Source organism: Grampus griseus (assembly GCF_964374135.1).
Source record: "Grampus griseus genome assembly, chromosome: 14".
Taxonomy (NCBI): Eukaryota; Metazoa; Chordata; class Mammalia; order Artiodactyla; family Delphinidae; genus Grampus; species Grampus griseus.
Window position 1 is genome coordinate 76,961,001 of NC_139008.1, and position 16,791 is coordinate 76,977,791.

Consider the following 16,791-nt stretch of genomic DNA (forward strand, 5'->3'; position numbering starts at 1 on the left):
GAGACCCTCTGAGATGCTTCACAGTCTCAAGTCAGCTAAACTGATATTTGTATACATCTTTTTAAAAGAAATCGTTAGTATGTAAGCAGTGTTCAAGTCCTCTAGGCAATCCCCTGTGCTAAATAGCAGAGGTCATGTGCTGGTTATCTGCAGACTTTTGTTGTGTGGCCATCACAGATTTTTTTTTTAGTTAATATTTAAATATCAGAGGGATTTCCATGAAAATCTGGATTTCTGTTTTCTCTTGAAAAATTAGAGGAACTGATTAACACTGGCCCACATTCCTGTGTAACATGGCAATTACAGCTGGCTCAAGAGGAGTGGCTGGCCTTGAACCACAGCCACCCCCTTTAGGCAGGATGTGCTCTCTATTATGCTACAGTCTCCACCCCTGCCTAATATTCCTCACTCAAGACACTTTTCTTATTTATGTTACTTTCCTGGTCTTGGTATAAATTTAAGTTCATGCTTGTTGCACACAAAGGCCAAGGAAGTCCAAAGAAGTTGTCTTGCCGCTCTCTGTTTCCCCAGGCTCTGCATAGTGCCCAATTTAGAAATTTTATGTTCTAAATGAAAAGACTATAAATTATTTGAAAGCACCTGGTCTTCATTTCTTAGAATTTTCCACCGTCATAAGCAGAGAGACTATCTAGAAATAAAGCCAATAGAAGGGATTGTAGAGCCCAGAGATTGAGATACTGAGTCCTGTCAATGTCATTAGAGCTCCTGGATCCAGCCATGCCTGAAGGTAGTGCCTCTGGGTTTCCCACTTATGGGAACTAGTAAATACCCCTTCTTACCTAGGCCAGATTGTGTTGTGATTTTGTCATTTAAGTCCCAAAGAGTCCAACTGATTCAATTCTCTCTCCACTAACCAGAAGTTTACCATCTCCTTATAATGTACTTATAGGAAACAGGGCAAAAAGAGTAATAAAACTTAGAATGTTCTACGGAGAAGGAGCCCTGCATTGAGTTCAAGTATAACCATCTCATTCTACAGATGGGAAAACTAAAAAGCTCATCAGGAGGTGCAGTAAGTACCCTGATGGTCAACCAGTAAGTAGGCAGCCAAGTACCAGCACTAGGTCACAAACCATCTTCTGCTCAGGCCCTCTCGGCAGACTTCCCACTGAGAGGCGTTGAGAGTTTTCTCCGAGGCTGAATGAGGTCAAGTCAGCCCAATTCATCCATGTAAATACAAGTGAATCCCCGTCTAAGCTGGGCTGGCAAGAGACATGTCCACTTCTGGGCACTGAGCAAAACTAATTAATCTCCTCTCCCCTCTACCCACAGACCCTTGGGAAGGAATAATTGTTTTCGGTTATGAGGGTACCCAAAGGCTCAAGGGATATAATCGACATCTCTGAGTGGCTGTCACTCAGGACAATTGCTCTATGCGGTGGCCTTGCCCAGATACAGTTCCAGTAGCCCCAGGGATTTTTCTAGCAGCTTGGAGTCCAGTCTTTTTGCCCGTTTCTCTTTTGTCCCAATAATAATAATCATAATCGTAATCATGAGTAAAATGGGGTTAATGATAGAATCTACCTCCCAGGGTTGCTGGTGGGACTAATGAGATAAGGCATGTGAAGTGCTTAGCACCATACCTAACACTAGCAAGTACACATTAATGTAACTTTAGTAACTATACTGACAACCACAGTAACAACAGCTAACGTGGATTACGCAGTTACTATATGCCAGGCACTGTACCTATTAGCTGTTGGATGGTCTTTGAGTGACCAGATGTCTGATTCTAGTACTTTTTCAATCTAGCCTGATTACCTTTATCAAGCCCTGGGGTTCCTGGTCCAGGTTCCCGGAAAGTGGGTGAGCTTGATTTTCTGACCAACCCAAACATTTTTCCATTTTATCTTTTGCTCACCACCTACCCATCAACCCAACCACCCATTCATCCATCCATATACTCAGCCACCAAACTATCCAACTATACACCCGCCCACTTATCTACCCACTCACCCATCAATCCATGCACTCATTCACTCACTCATCCTTCTTTCCATTCATTCACATATTCTATCCACTATCCATCTTTCTACCCACTCATTCACCCATCTATCATTATCCAGCCATCTACCCATCCATATACCATCTGTCTTTCCATCCACCTCTCTATCTACCCATTCACTCGTCCATCTATCTATCCATCGATCAGTCTATCCATCCATCCATCCATATGCCCAATCACTTACCCACCTAGTCACTCATCCACCTACTATCTACCCACCCATGCATCTACATACTCATTCATCCCACCACCCAATCACTCATCCAGCCCAAATATTCATGCATCTACCCCCCACTCACCCATCCACCCAGCCACCCTACCCACTTTCTCAGCCATTCCCACCCATCTACCACCTAACATTTTGGGGTGTTTCCTACACACAATGCTCTGTGCTAAGCTGTGGCATGGTCTCTTGAGCTCCCTCCCTGGGAGGAAGTGTGGACACGACCAGAGGGTCCCCACAGAGGGAGATAGGTAAACCTGCACGTAGTCCATTGAGCCCCTTCATGGCCTGGACTTTGCCAAAGCCACTGGCTTCCAGGGTCTGTGGTCAAACAATGATGAAATACAGGGTAAGGATGGACTGAGGCATGGGCTTCCAACAGAGCAATTAGAGGTAAACTAATACCTCTTCCCCACAGAAAAGCCTGGGAACTCCAAGATGCAGTAGAAAAGGAGTGAGTCAGCAAAAGGAGGAAATAAAAGCCACAGAGATCAAGGGCTAATTAACCGATTCTCCTAAGATATCATTAAGTCCAGCCCTCCTGCCCTTTGGAGACTGATCACTCTCCTACTTCCTTTCCATCGCCCTCGTCCACTCTGTCCTGACCTCATCTGCCTCCTCTCTCATCTCCCTTCCCTCATTTTATACTTCCTTGAATCCAACGTCCCTGCTGCAACCAGGGTTGACCTTTAAAGGCACAAGTCTGACCACATCGCTCCCCTACTTATAATGCTTTATGACTCCTCATTGTCCAAGATAAATGACAATCTCTCCCAAGATGAGAAAAAGGCCATTCTTTCACTTATTAGCACATATTTCCCAAGCACCTATTAGGTGCCAAGCTTAGGTTGCATGTTGGGAATCCAACAGTGGTGAAACCAACCTGCTGTCCTGGAGCTCCCATTTAAATGGGAGACATAACCAGAGACATTTAAAAATAATCTAATATTGATACTCGATGTGAAGGAAATAAGTAAAAGTGTGAGAATAAGAATAATGGGGAGGAGAGGCAGCGATTTCAGCTCAAGAACTTCCTGAGAGAGTGATGGTGCTGGTGAGTCTTAAGTCAGAGTGATCACCAAACCATAAATATAGAAGGGAGAGCAGGTGCAAAGGCCCTGGGGCAGGTGGGAGGGTTGAAGGAGATGGAAGACGGCAGGTGTGGCCAGGGCAGAGTGTATAAGGGCAAGAATGGGCTGAAAAGGAGTAGGAAAGAAAAACAGAGGAGGAGAGAAAAACCGTGTAGGTGAGGGTTGTCTGGAGGTTTCTGGATTTCATAGCAAGAGCATTGACGGGTTTTAAGCAAAGAAGTAGTTGACCTGATTTTTAACTTCAGGATATAAAAGGCTGTTTTAGAACCTCTGAGGTCTCCGTTTCTGCTGTGTTCAGAGCCTCCAAACTGGGCACAATACATGACAAGCCCCTCATACTTTTTAGTAGTCACTCTTTATTTCTCCCCATACCTCCCGCCCCTTAACCCCTCAAAACTGCTAACCTACTTTCTGTCATTATTGATCTACCGATTCTGACATTTCACATAAATGGAACCATACAATACGTAGCTTTTTGTGACTGGCTTCTTTCGCTCAGAATATGTTTTCAAGATTCATCTATATTGTACCAGGTACCAGTACCTCATTCCTTTTTGTTGACAAACAGTATTCCATTGTATGAATATACCACATTGTGTTTATCCACTCATCAGTTGATGGACATTTGGGTTGTTTCCACTTTCGAGCTATTTAATACCAACTCTTGAGTGGTTGTATTAATTCTGATATGGAACCTACCTTTCTGTGTTAGGGGTATTCAAATGTCCTTTCATAGACTGACAGTGGAAGCAAATGACAAATGTATTTCTTAATGTCCTTACCTGGCAAAATAAAACTCTGGAGTCTTTCTCTTGACTTTTATAGTACAGGGGTCTGAAAGGTCAAAGTCCTGGAGCTGCAGACCTCTGATAGAAACTCAATGGCTCAGAAAAGCCAAATGTTGTCCCTTTGGCCCTGCATGCGGCTCAGACCATGACTGGTAAACAGAAGAGCATAATGCAGCACTTGTCAAGCTGGGGTGCAGTGCCCTTCTGCAGGCACATATTGGTCTCCTGGAGAGAAAGACTACATTTCCCAGCCTCCTATGCAGTAAGGAGTATCATGTGACTAAATTGTGACCAATCAGATAGAAACAGGTTTTTCCCCTCTTTCCTTCTCTCCCCTTCCTGCTGGCTGGAATGTGGACAAAATGGCTGGAGCTCAAGCAGCCACACTGGTCCCTGAGGTGGAAAGCACTGGTTACAGATGCTGGAGGGACCAAAGGAAGAGGCCTGGTGACTGTGGAGATGCCACACCACCTCTGATCTCCTGCATCTGCATGAGAGAGAAAGAAATGTCTGCTGTGTTGAATGTAAACATTTTAACATATAAAATGTTGCTGTGTTACTTTGTGCCTCCATGGCCCCCCACAGATGAAGGACATTTGCCTCCGGACACTATTTTTTTTTTTTTTTTTTGGCCAAGCTGAGCGGCAGGTGGGATCTTAGTTCCCAGACCAGGGATGGAACCTGTGCCCCCTGCAGTGGAAGCACAGAGTCTTAACCGCTGGACCACCAGGGAAGTACCAGGACATTATTTCTACTCAAAGATTTGAGAGAAAAAAATGATTTTCCCTTTTCAATTTTTCCCAAAGCTAATATAATTCATTTCTTCCTGGGAATTCCCTGGTGGTCCAGTGGTTAGGACTCCAAGCTTCCACTGCCGGGGGCTTGGGTTCTATCCCTAGTCAGGGAACTAAGATCCTGCATGCTGTGCGGTGTGGCACAAAAAAAAAAAAAAAAAAATCTTCTCTTCTTTTTAATATTAAAATAAATGCATATATCTGCATGAAGGATAGGTAACATTTAGTGAACTTGTAAGACACTTTTTTGCTTGCCTTACTTTGGGCTGTGAGCCTCCTCCCCAAAATCCGCTAAGGGTACCCGGTCCCTCCTCTGCCATCAGAAGGATTGTTGATAGAAAGATCCTGAACATGGTCTCAGGAAGCAGGGAGGCCTGCATTTGAATCCCGTGTCTACTACTTATTAACCACAAGATCCTGGGCCAGCCACTTCACTTTCTGACCCTCAGTTTCCTCCTTTGTAAAAATGGAGATAATAATATATGGTCTGGAGGGTGGCTGGAGGTGCGACTTGATTCTGTCCATGAAAGGCCCTGTCCCAGAGCCAGGCACATACGGACTCTGTGCTCCCGTCCCAGGCACTAACCTCGCTATTCTGGACACAGCCAACTCTCAATCTGAATCACACTCAGAGGCAGTTCCACAAACAAGGGTGATTTAATGTCTTTCAGCACATTTCGACTCGATAATATTATATAAAAATAGAATTCTTTGTTAAAACAGCAAGGTGGAAAAATCACTGCTACTCACGAAACACCGTCTTTAAGAAACAACAAACACACAAATCAGTGACGCTGAGCCAGAGGATTCATCTCTCCAAGCTTGTTTTTCCATCTGGAGAATGGGCAGGTGGGATGTCCCCAGCTCACTGTGGGCGGGACCCACTGGTGGCAGGAGATGACCCTGGGCAGCCCTCGCACCAGGCGTAATGCACGCCCATGTGGTGGGCAGCCTACTCCTCTTTCTCTCCCTTCCCCCCACCCTGTGACTGTCATGGACAGAGTCTCAGGGTGGTGCTGGCGTGGCCTTAACGCCACTCAAACATGTGTTTGTTTCATTTTGTAACAGAGAAGAGACAGAGCTCAGGCTCCGAGCCTTGGTGACACCAGCACAGAGGACCCCTCCCCAGCAGATTTCTTTTTCAGTCACTTTCTATTTCTGGCAGCAAGCGATACATGTTGTTACCGGCAGAGGAAAAAAAGTCCCCTTTTTAAACAAATTTAAGTTTAAAAAATGAGACTGTTTAAAGGAAAATACCTGGTAAATAACAATACAAAATATAGCAAAAAATAATAATCACGATGATGGTAAAGAAACACTCCCTTAGGTCAACCTAAGAATATTTCTGACATAGGTCCTGCAATTTTGTGATTCTAAAACAAAGTATGAAGAAATACAACGACATCTGGGTACCTTCCTAAATAACTTGTAGCAAGGAGCTAACCCACTCCTCTCTCCCTCTTTTCTCTATAGCTTATATTTTTTAAAAGAAGAAAGAAAAAATAATAAAGATTGAAACAAAGGTGGGTTTAAAGCATTGTCTCCCAAGCTGTATTTCAATATCTCTGATACCAGCTGGAGCTGCCTGGTGGGAGAATCGTCTCTTCCTAATGATTGTGGCTCCAAGGTGTCACCTTTAAAGGGAAAAGGCCCTTTTTTGAACACAGGTGAGAATCTAGTCTCAGTGACAAAGCAGCCCTGATTTGGAAGGGGGAAATCAGAAGGGCTTTTCCCCAGCACACCAGGGTAGCAGCCACGTACCAGAGATCTTCCTGGAGCTATTTCTGCGGCCTCCTCCCTTCCCTTCCAAGCCAGGAAGGAAGAGGCAGCTGAGGGTTGCCATGGAAACTGGCTCCGTCCTCCCACAGGAGGCTGCCAGCCCTGATTTCCTGCAGAGTTAAGAAGCAGGAGGCAGTGGGGGTCACCCAGGCGTGAAGATGGGTTTCCCTGGGGATATCCCGCCTCCTGCCAATCACAGTGCCTGTCTGGGAATCCTAGGGCCGCCTGGAGGCTGAGGGCCAGGGAAGCCCCCAAGCCCCGGTGCCGCCCTGAGAAGAGACTAGCCCCTGGAACATTCAGAGATCTCAGGTCCTCCCTTCTCGCTCCAGCTAAAGCTACAGGGACCTAGCTATATGTGTGTATGCGTGTCCACATCTCATGAGATGCATCCACCCATGGGTGTCTCTGGCTCTGTCAGCTCTCTGATGCCAAACAGAACTGCCGGTCCACCAACCCATTGAGCCCAAAGAGCACAGAGCCACCCATCTAGCATTTGCTACTGGGACAGTAAGTCTGTTTGCAAAATTCTATCAGCTTACAAGCTGTGCGACTCTGGGCAAGTCACTTCACCTCTCTGAGCCCATTTCCTCAACTATAAAGAGGGCATAACCATCCTCTCTTTGCAGAGATGCCGTGAAAAGTAGAAATACTATATCTACTGTTCCTGTCACAGGCATTTAGAGGGTCCTCAATAAACAGGACCTAATATTAATACTTGTCATCATAATAAAAGTTTCCAGGCAATTTTTCTTTTTGATCTTTTTTTTTTCCTAAAGCTGATGCAAAGGCAAGTTTTCATCACTGATCTGTTCGATCAAAGGGTGGTGCACCCAGGATAGGATGGACCATTGGTCTGAGAACCAATCAGCGGGTTCCCACCACCTCCTACAATATCACCTCTAAGAGTAGGAACAGGGTTCTCAAACTTGGGTGTCTTCGGGGGACAGGAGGTGCTGTGACTAGAAAAGCAGACCAAGTAGAAATCCTGGTGAACCAGAGCCCACAGGCCCCCGGTAGGGAGACAGCTGCTACTGAGCTCTGGCCAGTGGTTGCCCTTGGGAATATGGGCCCAGTGTGGACAGATCTTTCAAGTTTTCAAGAGAAGCTGGACATTTTGAATCAACTTTTCCAAAGATGACAAGATAACACTAATGTATTTTTTTTTAAATGTAGGACAAACAAAACAGGCCTGCAATCTGGACGGGGCCCACAGCTGGAGCTTCTAAGCTAGAATGTAGGAAACCAACACCTCCTCTTCTTTGGCTTGACCAGTCCCAGGAGCCCTGGCCGCTTCCTCTCACTGGGGCCATCCAGTCGGGGCTGTGTCTTGCTAACTCCCTGCCTGAGTCCCAGCGCTGGGAACACCCACCCCGTCTGGAGCCCATAACTGTAACGCACAGAAGCCTGGTCCTCAGAGCCCATCATCTGGAGGCTGCCCCCACTCCACACTGGGGATGCACCAGCATCGGGAAACCCTCCAGCATTTTCTCAAGGATCGGTGTGAACGGAGAGATGGGGGAAGTGTCTAGCAAGTGGGGCGCCTAGGAAAGCAGATAGTGTAAGAGACTCTTTGGCTTTAGGTAGTTTAATAAAAATTTGGGGACAGAGTTTATTTCAACAGACGCATTGCCAGGCCCAAATGGCCTTTTAGTGGCCAGCATCTGCTCGGACTGGTTAGGGTCTGGATGGCACCACTGTCAGGGCCTTGGACGGCAGCCCGTGGGGGCTGGGGGCAGAGCAGTGGGGTCTCCTAGTTGTGCCCTGTCTGCCCGAGCTTTAGTGGGTATCCTAAAGGTGAGAGGGGCAAGAGGGGCTGGGAGCGGAAAGAGCCTCATTTTGGAACTTAACCTTTGCAGCAGATAATCCGCAGAGCTTTTGGTGTCTTTTCTTCACTCCCCTACTTTCCCCTCCCCCAGACACAGCCTTCTAGGAAAAACAGTAGGGAAGGGATAACGCTTGGCACCGTTGGGTGTTCAAAGCTCTGTACCCAGGCCGAACGCAGGCACAGAATGTTGGGCGACTAGGGTCAGGCTGGGTGCGTGGAGTCCCATCTGCCCCGGAGCTCAAGGCCGGATGCGGTAACGGACAGGCACGTCGTGTTCCGGCTGCATCAGCCCGAAGCCGTACCTGCTGAGGTCAAACAAGGGCATCTCCACGTCCGGGCTGATCAGCTCCAGGTCAAAGCGCGCCAGCACGAGGAACACGAATCTGCAGAGAGACAGTGTTGAAGGCGTGAAGGGGGAGAGTGGGAGGCCTGTTTGGAGTCAGGCAGGAAAGCAATGGCGTCCTCCTGGGTCTCACCCCAGCTCTCACTTTGGTTAAAGTGGGAAAGGAGGGCGCGAGAGCAGAGCACAGGCATTTCCTGCTCACCAGCCCAGGAGCTCCCGAGTCCTGGCTGACGGCCTGTGGGCAGGAGTGACGTGGGTCAATTCCACATCAAAGCATTTCCGAGCTAGTGCCTGACTCTCCAGCTTTCTCTACTGCCTGGCAGCTGTGTGGGTTCCATGCTGAGACGATGGAGTGGGAAGATGGGAAGATCCTGGCCCCTGAGTCCCTGCACGGAGGCGAAGAGCCCCCCCAAACCCACAGCCAACGTTGTGTGAGTGGGAACTAAACCTTTGTTATACGAGCCACTGAGACTTGGAGGTCGTTTGACACAGCAGAGCACAGCCTAGCTTGTGATTAACACGGACAGTGACCCTTGTTGATTCTTCCCACCATACGCAGCCCAGACCCCCACCAAACTCCTGGAACCGTCTGCCTCGTCTGGGCTGCTGCTGAGCCACAGCTGCCTTTGTGAGATCAGAAGCAGGCACCCCTCCCTCCAGATATCTTACTGCTGTCTGGGGAAAACTGTTAGAATATACCAGCTTTGCAAGAGCAGGCAGGCACTCTTTACTGCCACCTTCTGGAAAGCTGTCCTAGTAAGTACACAAACCACGTGATGATGTCATCAGTGGGCCCCGAAATGTGGTGGCAGCCCCACCTGACGTGAACGGGTTCCACCTGCCTTATCTTACCACCACCTGTGTTAATAAAGGTCAGGCTGGATCCTCTACTACTCTGGACCTTACCACCTGCTCCCAGAGCGAACCAGATGCCCAATGCCGGACAGAATGCATGGCAGGGATTCTCTAATCTTATTGAACGACTGAAAAAGAGGGAAGATGAGGACAGAGCAATGTCAACGTTCTGGGCAGGAGAGCTGGGCGCACACCTGGGCTCTGCCTTTTGTTTTTTGGCCATGGGATCTTAGTTCCCCTACCAGGGATCGAACCCATGCCCCCTGCAGTGGAAGCACAGAGTCTTAACCACTGGACCACCAGGGAAGTCCCTGGGCTCTGCCTCTTAAGGGCGTGTGATTCTTCCCACTCGGGGCCTCGGTTTCTCCATCTGGTCAAAGAAGGTCAACAAGGTGGGATGTATCCATTCCAGCTCTGAAGCTGCAGGATGGTAGAGGGTGAGTTTATATGGGTGGGGGGGGGGGAGGTATCTGTACCCACACCTGGATTTGGATCCTGGCACCTCCACTCCATCAGGTGCCTGACCGTGAGGAATGATTTGACCTCTGGAGTCAGTGATAGACTGACCAGCTGGCAGGTATCATGACAATTAACTGAGATTAAAATAATAACAAATTAGCTCAATTATTGAACACTATGTTCCAGACACAGTGCTAAGCATTTCATATCCATTATCTCTTTTTATCTGTCCAAAAACTTTATGGAGTGGGAACTTCAGTCGGTTCTGCTGCAACACTTGTTTTGAACATGTGCATTTGTTCCAGTGGGATTGATCTATTAGGGCAAGAATGAAGCGTAACACAAATTTCACATTTGCTTGTGGTCATTTCATCTGCAAGAAACACTGGGAGAATGAAAAACTGCACCCAGCTGAACCAAGCTCAGCAGGAATTCACAAAACGCACACACCAGTGGGTGGTGACCCACACCATTCCCTTCAGGCGTCTGACCTCAGATAACCCTCCTCCCAGGCGTCATCGTAACTCACAGCTCCATCCAATGCCCACTTGCATGGCAAACGTCAGGTTGTTTTCAAAGTAAAGCACCATATTTATTGGAGCACTTAGGTATTTCTGTTTATTCCATTTAACATGTGTAAACCTATACTACTGTATTTTCCTAGGTGCATATCTTCTTGTGTGTGTGTCACTGGTGAAGTTTTTGAGGGTTGGGCCCCAGCCCTATTTCCCCCACAATCCTGTGGTTTTTACTTTGTGATTTCCCATGGTGTGGGGATTTTTAGCAATGCACATGAAGCGTTAGAGCAGAACCAACTGTATTATTATCTCCATTTTACTGTTGAGAAAGCTGAGGCCAAAAGCTTAATGTAATGTGCCCACTCACTAGCATAATGCCTAAACATTAATAATAGTAATATTAGTAATCACAAATAATAACTTTTATCAAATACCTACAATAAGCCAGGCAGTGGCTAAAGTACCTAGAAAGTCCACTTCATTTGTCCCGACACCCCTGGGATGTAGTATGATCAGTACTCCTATTTTACAGTTGAGGAGACAGAGGCACAGAAGGTTACCCAGCTGGACAGAAGGACAGGCGGATGTCATAACCCCTGGTCCAATCTGTTTGTGATCCGAAGGCCAAGGCTCTTGGGGCCCAGGGAGGAGAATTTGTGAGGCACTCGGCTCCCCGTGCCCGGTACTCACTGTTTGATGCTGCTGACGGCATAACCCCTCCCCAGGCACTGGTTGTGCCCTGCTCCCCATGGCATGCTGTAATTCTTCAGTCGCTTCCCATCCTTGTAAAAGTCTTTCTTCTCTGATCCATCAGGGTTCAGGAATCGGTTGTATTTAAATACCTGAAATAGGAAGAAGGTCCCTTTCTGATGCCACCCCCAAAATAGGCATGGACAAAGAAAAATGTATGAGGATGTTCATCACAGTCTTGTTTATAAGAGAGAAAAACTGGAAATAATGTAAAGCCCAACTGATAGGGGACTGGTTAAAAATTATGGCAGCTCTTTATAATGTTGAGCTTGGTCTGTGTGTGCTGACATGGAAAGAACTTTTAAGACTGGTTGTTGAGGGCTTCCCTAGTGGCGCAGTGGTTAAGAATCTGCCTGCCAATGCAGGGAACACGGGTTCGAGCCCTGCTCCAGGAAGATCCCACATGCCGTGGACCAACTAAGCCCGTGCGCCACAGCTACTGAGCCTGCGCGCCACAACTACTGAAGCCCTCACGCCTAGAGCCTGTGCTCCACAACAAGAGAAGCCACAACAATGAGAAGCCCACGCACTGCAATGAAGACACAATACAGCCAAAAATAAAAACAAATAAATTAATTAATTAAGAAAAATAATAAAAGGACTGGTTGTTGAATGAAAAAAGAAAGTGTTGGAATAACATGTATTGTGTGATCCTGTACTACACACCTGCCTATTCATATGTGTGTGTGTTGTGTGTATGTCTGTAAAGGCATAAATATTATCTAAAGGACACGCTCCCAACCACTGTTAGAGAACCCTGTGGAACTGGAGAGGAAGTGGAATGAAGATAAGTTTTTACTTTTAAATATATATGTCTATATTTCTATCTTATAAGTATATATTACTTTTGCAATTTAAAATAAAAGAAATTAAAATTATTTTTAAAAAAGAGAAGGCCAATTTCCTTTGGTTACATTGTAGAGTGGTAATGTGAGGATTGTGTCTGAGCATAGGGCTTTGTTGTACAGAGTAGGTGCTAAATGAAGGACGGGTGGAAGGACAGGTGAATGGACTGGTGGATAGACAGGTGGAAGGGTGAGGTGATGGATGGATGGTTGCATGGATGGATAGATGGATGGATGGATGTTGGGTGGATGGATGGATGCATGGATGGATGGATGGATGGATGGATGTTGGGTGGATGGATGGATGTTGGGTGGATGGATGGATGGATGGATGGTTGGATGGAGGCATGGATGCACAGCACAGAACCTGGCACACAGAAAACATCCAAACCTGTTAAAAATTGTAAAAGTTTGCCCCATCTCAAATTCCAGGGAGAGGTAAAAGTGCTGGGAAGCTGACATTATAACATTCTGAAAACAGGAAAAACTGCTCAGCTGTCCCCTGCAAAGCGCTTAGTGTGTGCCAGGTGCTATGAAGATCTTGGTTACATGATCACATTTAATCTTCCTGACAACCCTGTGAGGCAGGTGCTATTCTGAGGTCCATTTCACAGGTGAGGAAACAGAGATACAGAGAGATGAAGTGATCGGGGCAAGGTTCCCCAGCAAACAAGAGCAGAACTGGCTGCCACTCAGATAGGACAGATCCTGAAGCCACTCATCCTCCCCCACAGCCCCTGGTCTGCCTTTTACCTCTGGGTCTGTGTAGATCTCCGGGTCCTTCTGGGGACTCAGGAAGGGGAAGAGGAGGAGGCGGTCGCCACATCGCAGGGTGAATTCCCGCCCATCTGCCATGGGCAAGGCCATGTCCACCACGACCTCGCGGGTGATGAAGGGTGCAGCGGTGAGCCTGAGGCTCTCACTCAGCACGCTGTCTGCACAGGGCAGGTAAAAGGGGGGTTCAGCACTGCCCTCTTCCCCACTCGAATGCCACCCCCAGCTCTCATTTTACAGAGGCAGGTGGAAAGGCTCAGAGAGGGTGCATGACTTGCCCACCATCACAAAGCAAGACCCAAAATGGCCAAGTGATGAGATGTGATTGCTGCAGTCTTCAGAGACTTTGGACATGAAGGTTTGGGTCTGACCCTAAAAGAAGCTGTGAGGGAAGGTATCTTCCAGGGAGATACCAGAGCAGGCTAGGGAAAGAGCAGGGCCAGCCATATTGGTTGTGTCTGCCTGCCCAGCATACATTCCGTTTCTGGAAACAGTTCCCTGCTTTCTTCTGGGGACCATCCCCTCCCCCACTCTCAGGGGTTGGGCTGTTGATTTCACTAATCAGAGCACCCATGATTGGCTCCAGATGGGCACATGACCCAAAGAGAGCCAAAGAGACACATTCCTGGGGCTCTGGGTAGGAACGTTGCAGAGAAGCACACCCTCCCAGAGCCGGGAACACATCAGCCCGGAGCCACTGGCAGCCATCTTGCCAGCCTGAGACTGGAGTCAACCCAGTGGAAAATGAGGCTGAGGATGGACAAAGACCTGATGGCATTGCTAAAGCACCTGGATCTACCTGTGCCTGAAGCCAGTCCCTCTAGACTTTTTAGTTACCTGCCCCACATGAAGTCCCTTTTCTGCTTCAGCCCATTTAAGTTAGGTGTTTTGCCACTTGCAACAAAAAATCTCCCACTGAGACCATGGAACATGGGTAGTGGAGACCAGGGCATGGAGATGCCAGGTCTATGAAGACAGGAGGCCCAGGGGGACCCTAGGTCAGAGGACACCGATGGACCGTGGACGCTGGGAACCCATGACGGGGAGGGCGGGCTTGGGGGCCCATGATGCCCTGGCCTTTGGGGCTGTCTTGGAGGGTCTGACTGTCTCACCAAGCACAGGCATGCTGTCCAAAACCTTCTGTGGGAGGGCGGTCATCTGCGAAATGGGCTGCTCTACTTGCAAGAGCATAGGCTCAAGCTCTCCGCGGACAGCAGCCAGAGCCTCGGGGGTCCTGAGAAGGAAGAGCAGGACCCAGAAGGCGGCAGGACCCATGTTCCCCTGAAACGAGAAGGCGCCCCCGTTACAGCATCAAGAGCGCAAAGCTGGGCTGGGAGCTCACCAGTCTGTGCCACAGACACAGCCTGGGCCAAGGCACTGGGGCCGGGAGGCCTGGCTTCCCACTCCTGAGGACCCATGTCTATCTTCGGCCTCAGGACACGGCCCAAATATGCTCTGGTGGCTTTGGCCTAGCCCAATGCCTGCTTCAAGGCCACTCTTGGCATCCCTGACCTTGAGCAAAATCATTGATCTGAGGTCACACAGGAAACCTCCATAGCTAATCAGCGAAAATGTCAGTACAAAGTATATCAGTTAAGATTACTGTTAACATCTGAGGATGGATGCATCCTTAGCCCCAATTCCCCAACCTTCCCTGCATGCATGCTTCTTACCGTGTGACTCTGCACTTCCTCACATTAAAGGGGCAGAGCGTATTTCCTCAGCCCCTTGGATTTGGGCTGAGCCATGTGACCTGCTTAGGCCAATAGAACGAGGCAGAATTGACAGAACAGCAGTGCTAAGTCTAGGCCTTAAGAGACCTTGTGGGTTTCTACTTGCCCGGCTAGCTGGCTGGTCCCAAGAGGAAGATGAGAAACACCCGGAGCAGAGCTGAGCTGTCCAGCCGAGCCTGGTCTAGACCAGCTGACTCCCAGCAGACCCACAGACAGGTGAGTTAAATAAACGCTCATCAAGGTATGCCACCGAGTTTTTGTGGTTGGTTGTTATGCAATAATAAGAAACTGGTACAAAATCTGAACGTTTGCTTTCAAACATTTGAGTATTGTGTGCATATATAGCAAAGCAGCAATAATCAATGATGACTGTGAAAGCTATTAGTTTCTTGAACAAAAATTATGTAAAACTTCCCAATAGGTAAATAATTAGGAAAACGGATAAAATTTCTTGCCCCAAGACTTCAGCCTTGGCTCAATATTTTAATACTCCGGTATTCAGCATGTGGCTAAGATATGATGGGGTATCCTTAAATGAACTCTAGATATGGTTGGAATACCAATTAACCTCGATTTGGAGGAAGATATTTGTCTACCATAAATGACTATCTTATCCAATCTTAATAATGGAATATTAAGGAGTCATCACATATCATGTTTACCCAGAAATTCAATGACAGACGCTATTGCACATGGACGAAAGGACATTTGCACAAGGATATTTCTCACGGTGCTGATGTAACAGGGAAAGATTGGAAGCAACCTCAATAGGAGATCAGTGTGATAAAGGATGACCCATCCATAGGATGATGACACCGGAAGTTGCTAAAAAGGAGCTGACTTTGTGCGTGCCGATATGGGACAGTAGCCAAGATGCGGGACGGGGCCTCATCGTGCTACCATTTGTGTGTACATTTAAAGAGGGATATATATGAGGAAGCACAGACCATCTCTAGAAGGAGATTCAAGAACCTGGCAACTGAGGTTTCCTCTGGGACAGAAGCTGGGAGGGGAGAGAGGCAGAAAATAAATGCACAAAGGCATCCATGATGGTGAAACAGATTTTCTTTCTCTTTAGCTGCCATGAATTTAGAGGTGCCAGGTGCCCTCATTCAATCTTCCTATCAAGCAGGCACCGTTATCACACCTTCTTACTGAAAAGGAAAACTAAGCATGCCCTAGTCCCTCCCCACTGCCCAGCAGATTGTGGGGGGCTCAGTGGTATCTGTCAAATAAACATCTATGTTCCTTTGGGCTGGGGACCTCCAAGGCAGGCTTGGAGGTGGGCTGGCACAGCCCAGGACCAGGACCAGGCAGAGTTGGGTTCAAATCCCAGCTGCCCACTTCCTGTGACCCTGGACAAGCCACTCCCCTCTCTGGGTTTCAGAACCTCCCTCTTGGTAAAATGGGAATAAATACGTGCCCACTCCTGGGGCGGCCACAAGGAATACGAGCGACTCCCACAGGCTGAGCACACGGTAGGTGTTCAGAAGTGGTCTCCCTCTCTCACCAGCCCCTCCCTCGGGTTCGAGAACCGATGGAGGCCTTGGACTCTCTCTGAGATTTCCTCCAGAGCCTCAGGTCTGGCTGAAACAAGCAAGGTCACTTGCTGTCCATCACTTAAACAGCCAGGGGAATGCAGGCGATAAATAATTCAGCTTTGGGTTAACTCAGTGCCAAGGCCATTTTACCTGCCCAGATGGTCAGATGGGGGCCACCGCTCATTAATTACAAAGCAGGCGTGGGAAACAAGGCTGCTTGGTTAACTTTGCTTTCAGGAAGAAGCTGTGGCAAGTTAGGGAGGTGACGAAGACTGCTTTCCGCCCAGCTGCACCGATGTGTGAGCGTGCATGTGTGTATGATCACACAGCCATGAGATCCTTAGTCCACTACCCTGGAAGCTGAGTGTTCTCCCACAGGACCTTGCCTCAGTTTACGAGGACACTTCTGTCTAATCTCCCTCCCTCCCACTGCAGCAAAAGTCCACC

The 16,791-nt window shown here is 48.0% G+C and overlaps 1 protein-coding gene across 2 annotated transcripts in view; it reads right to left on the reverse strand.

Moving 5' to 3' along the window:
• Nucleotides 1-5,560: 5,560 nt before the first annotated feature.
• PTGIS (prostaglandin I2 synthase) overlaps nt 5,561-16,791 on the reverse strand; it is a 44,337-nt gene continuing 33,106 nt past the window's right edge. For both annotated transcript variants that reach the window (XM_082671147.1, XM_082671146.1), the window contains exons 7-10: nt 14,183-14,351; nt 13,050-13,231; nt 11,392-11,543; nt 5,561-8,909 (exon numbers count right to left, since the gene is read on the reverse strand). In XM_082671147.1, the coding sequence (XP_082527273.1) occupies nt 8,765-8,909; nt 11,392-11,543; nt 13,050-13,231; nt 14,183-14,351 (648 nt within the window). In that variant the 3' untranslated portion in view covers nt 5,561-8,764. The remainder of the gene's footprint in view (nt 8,910-11,391; nt 11,544-13,049; nt 13,232-14,182; nt 14,352-16,791) is intronic.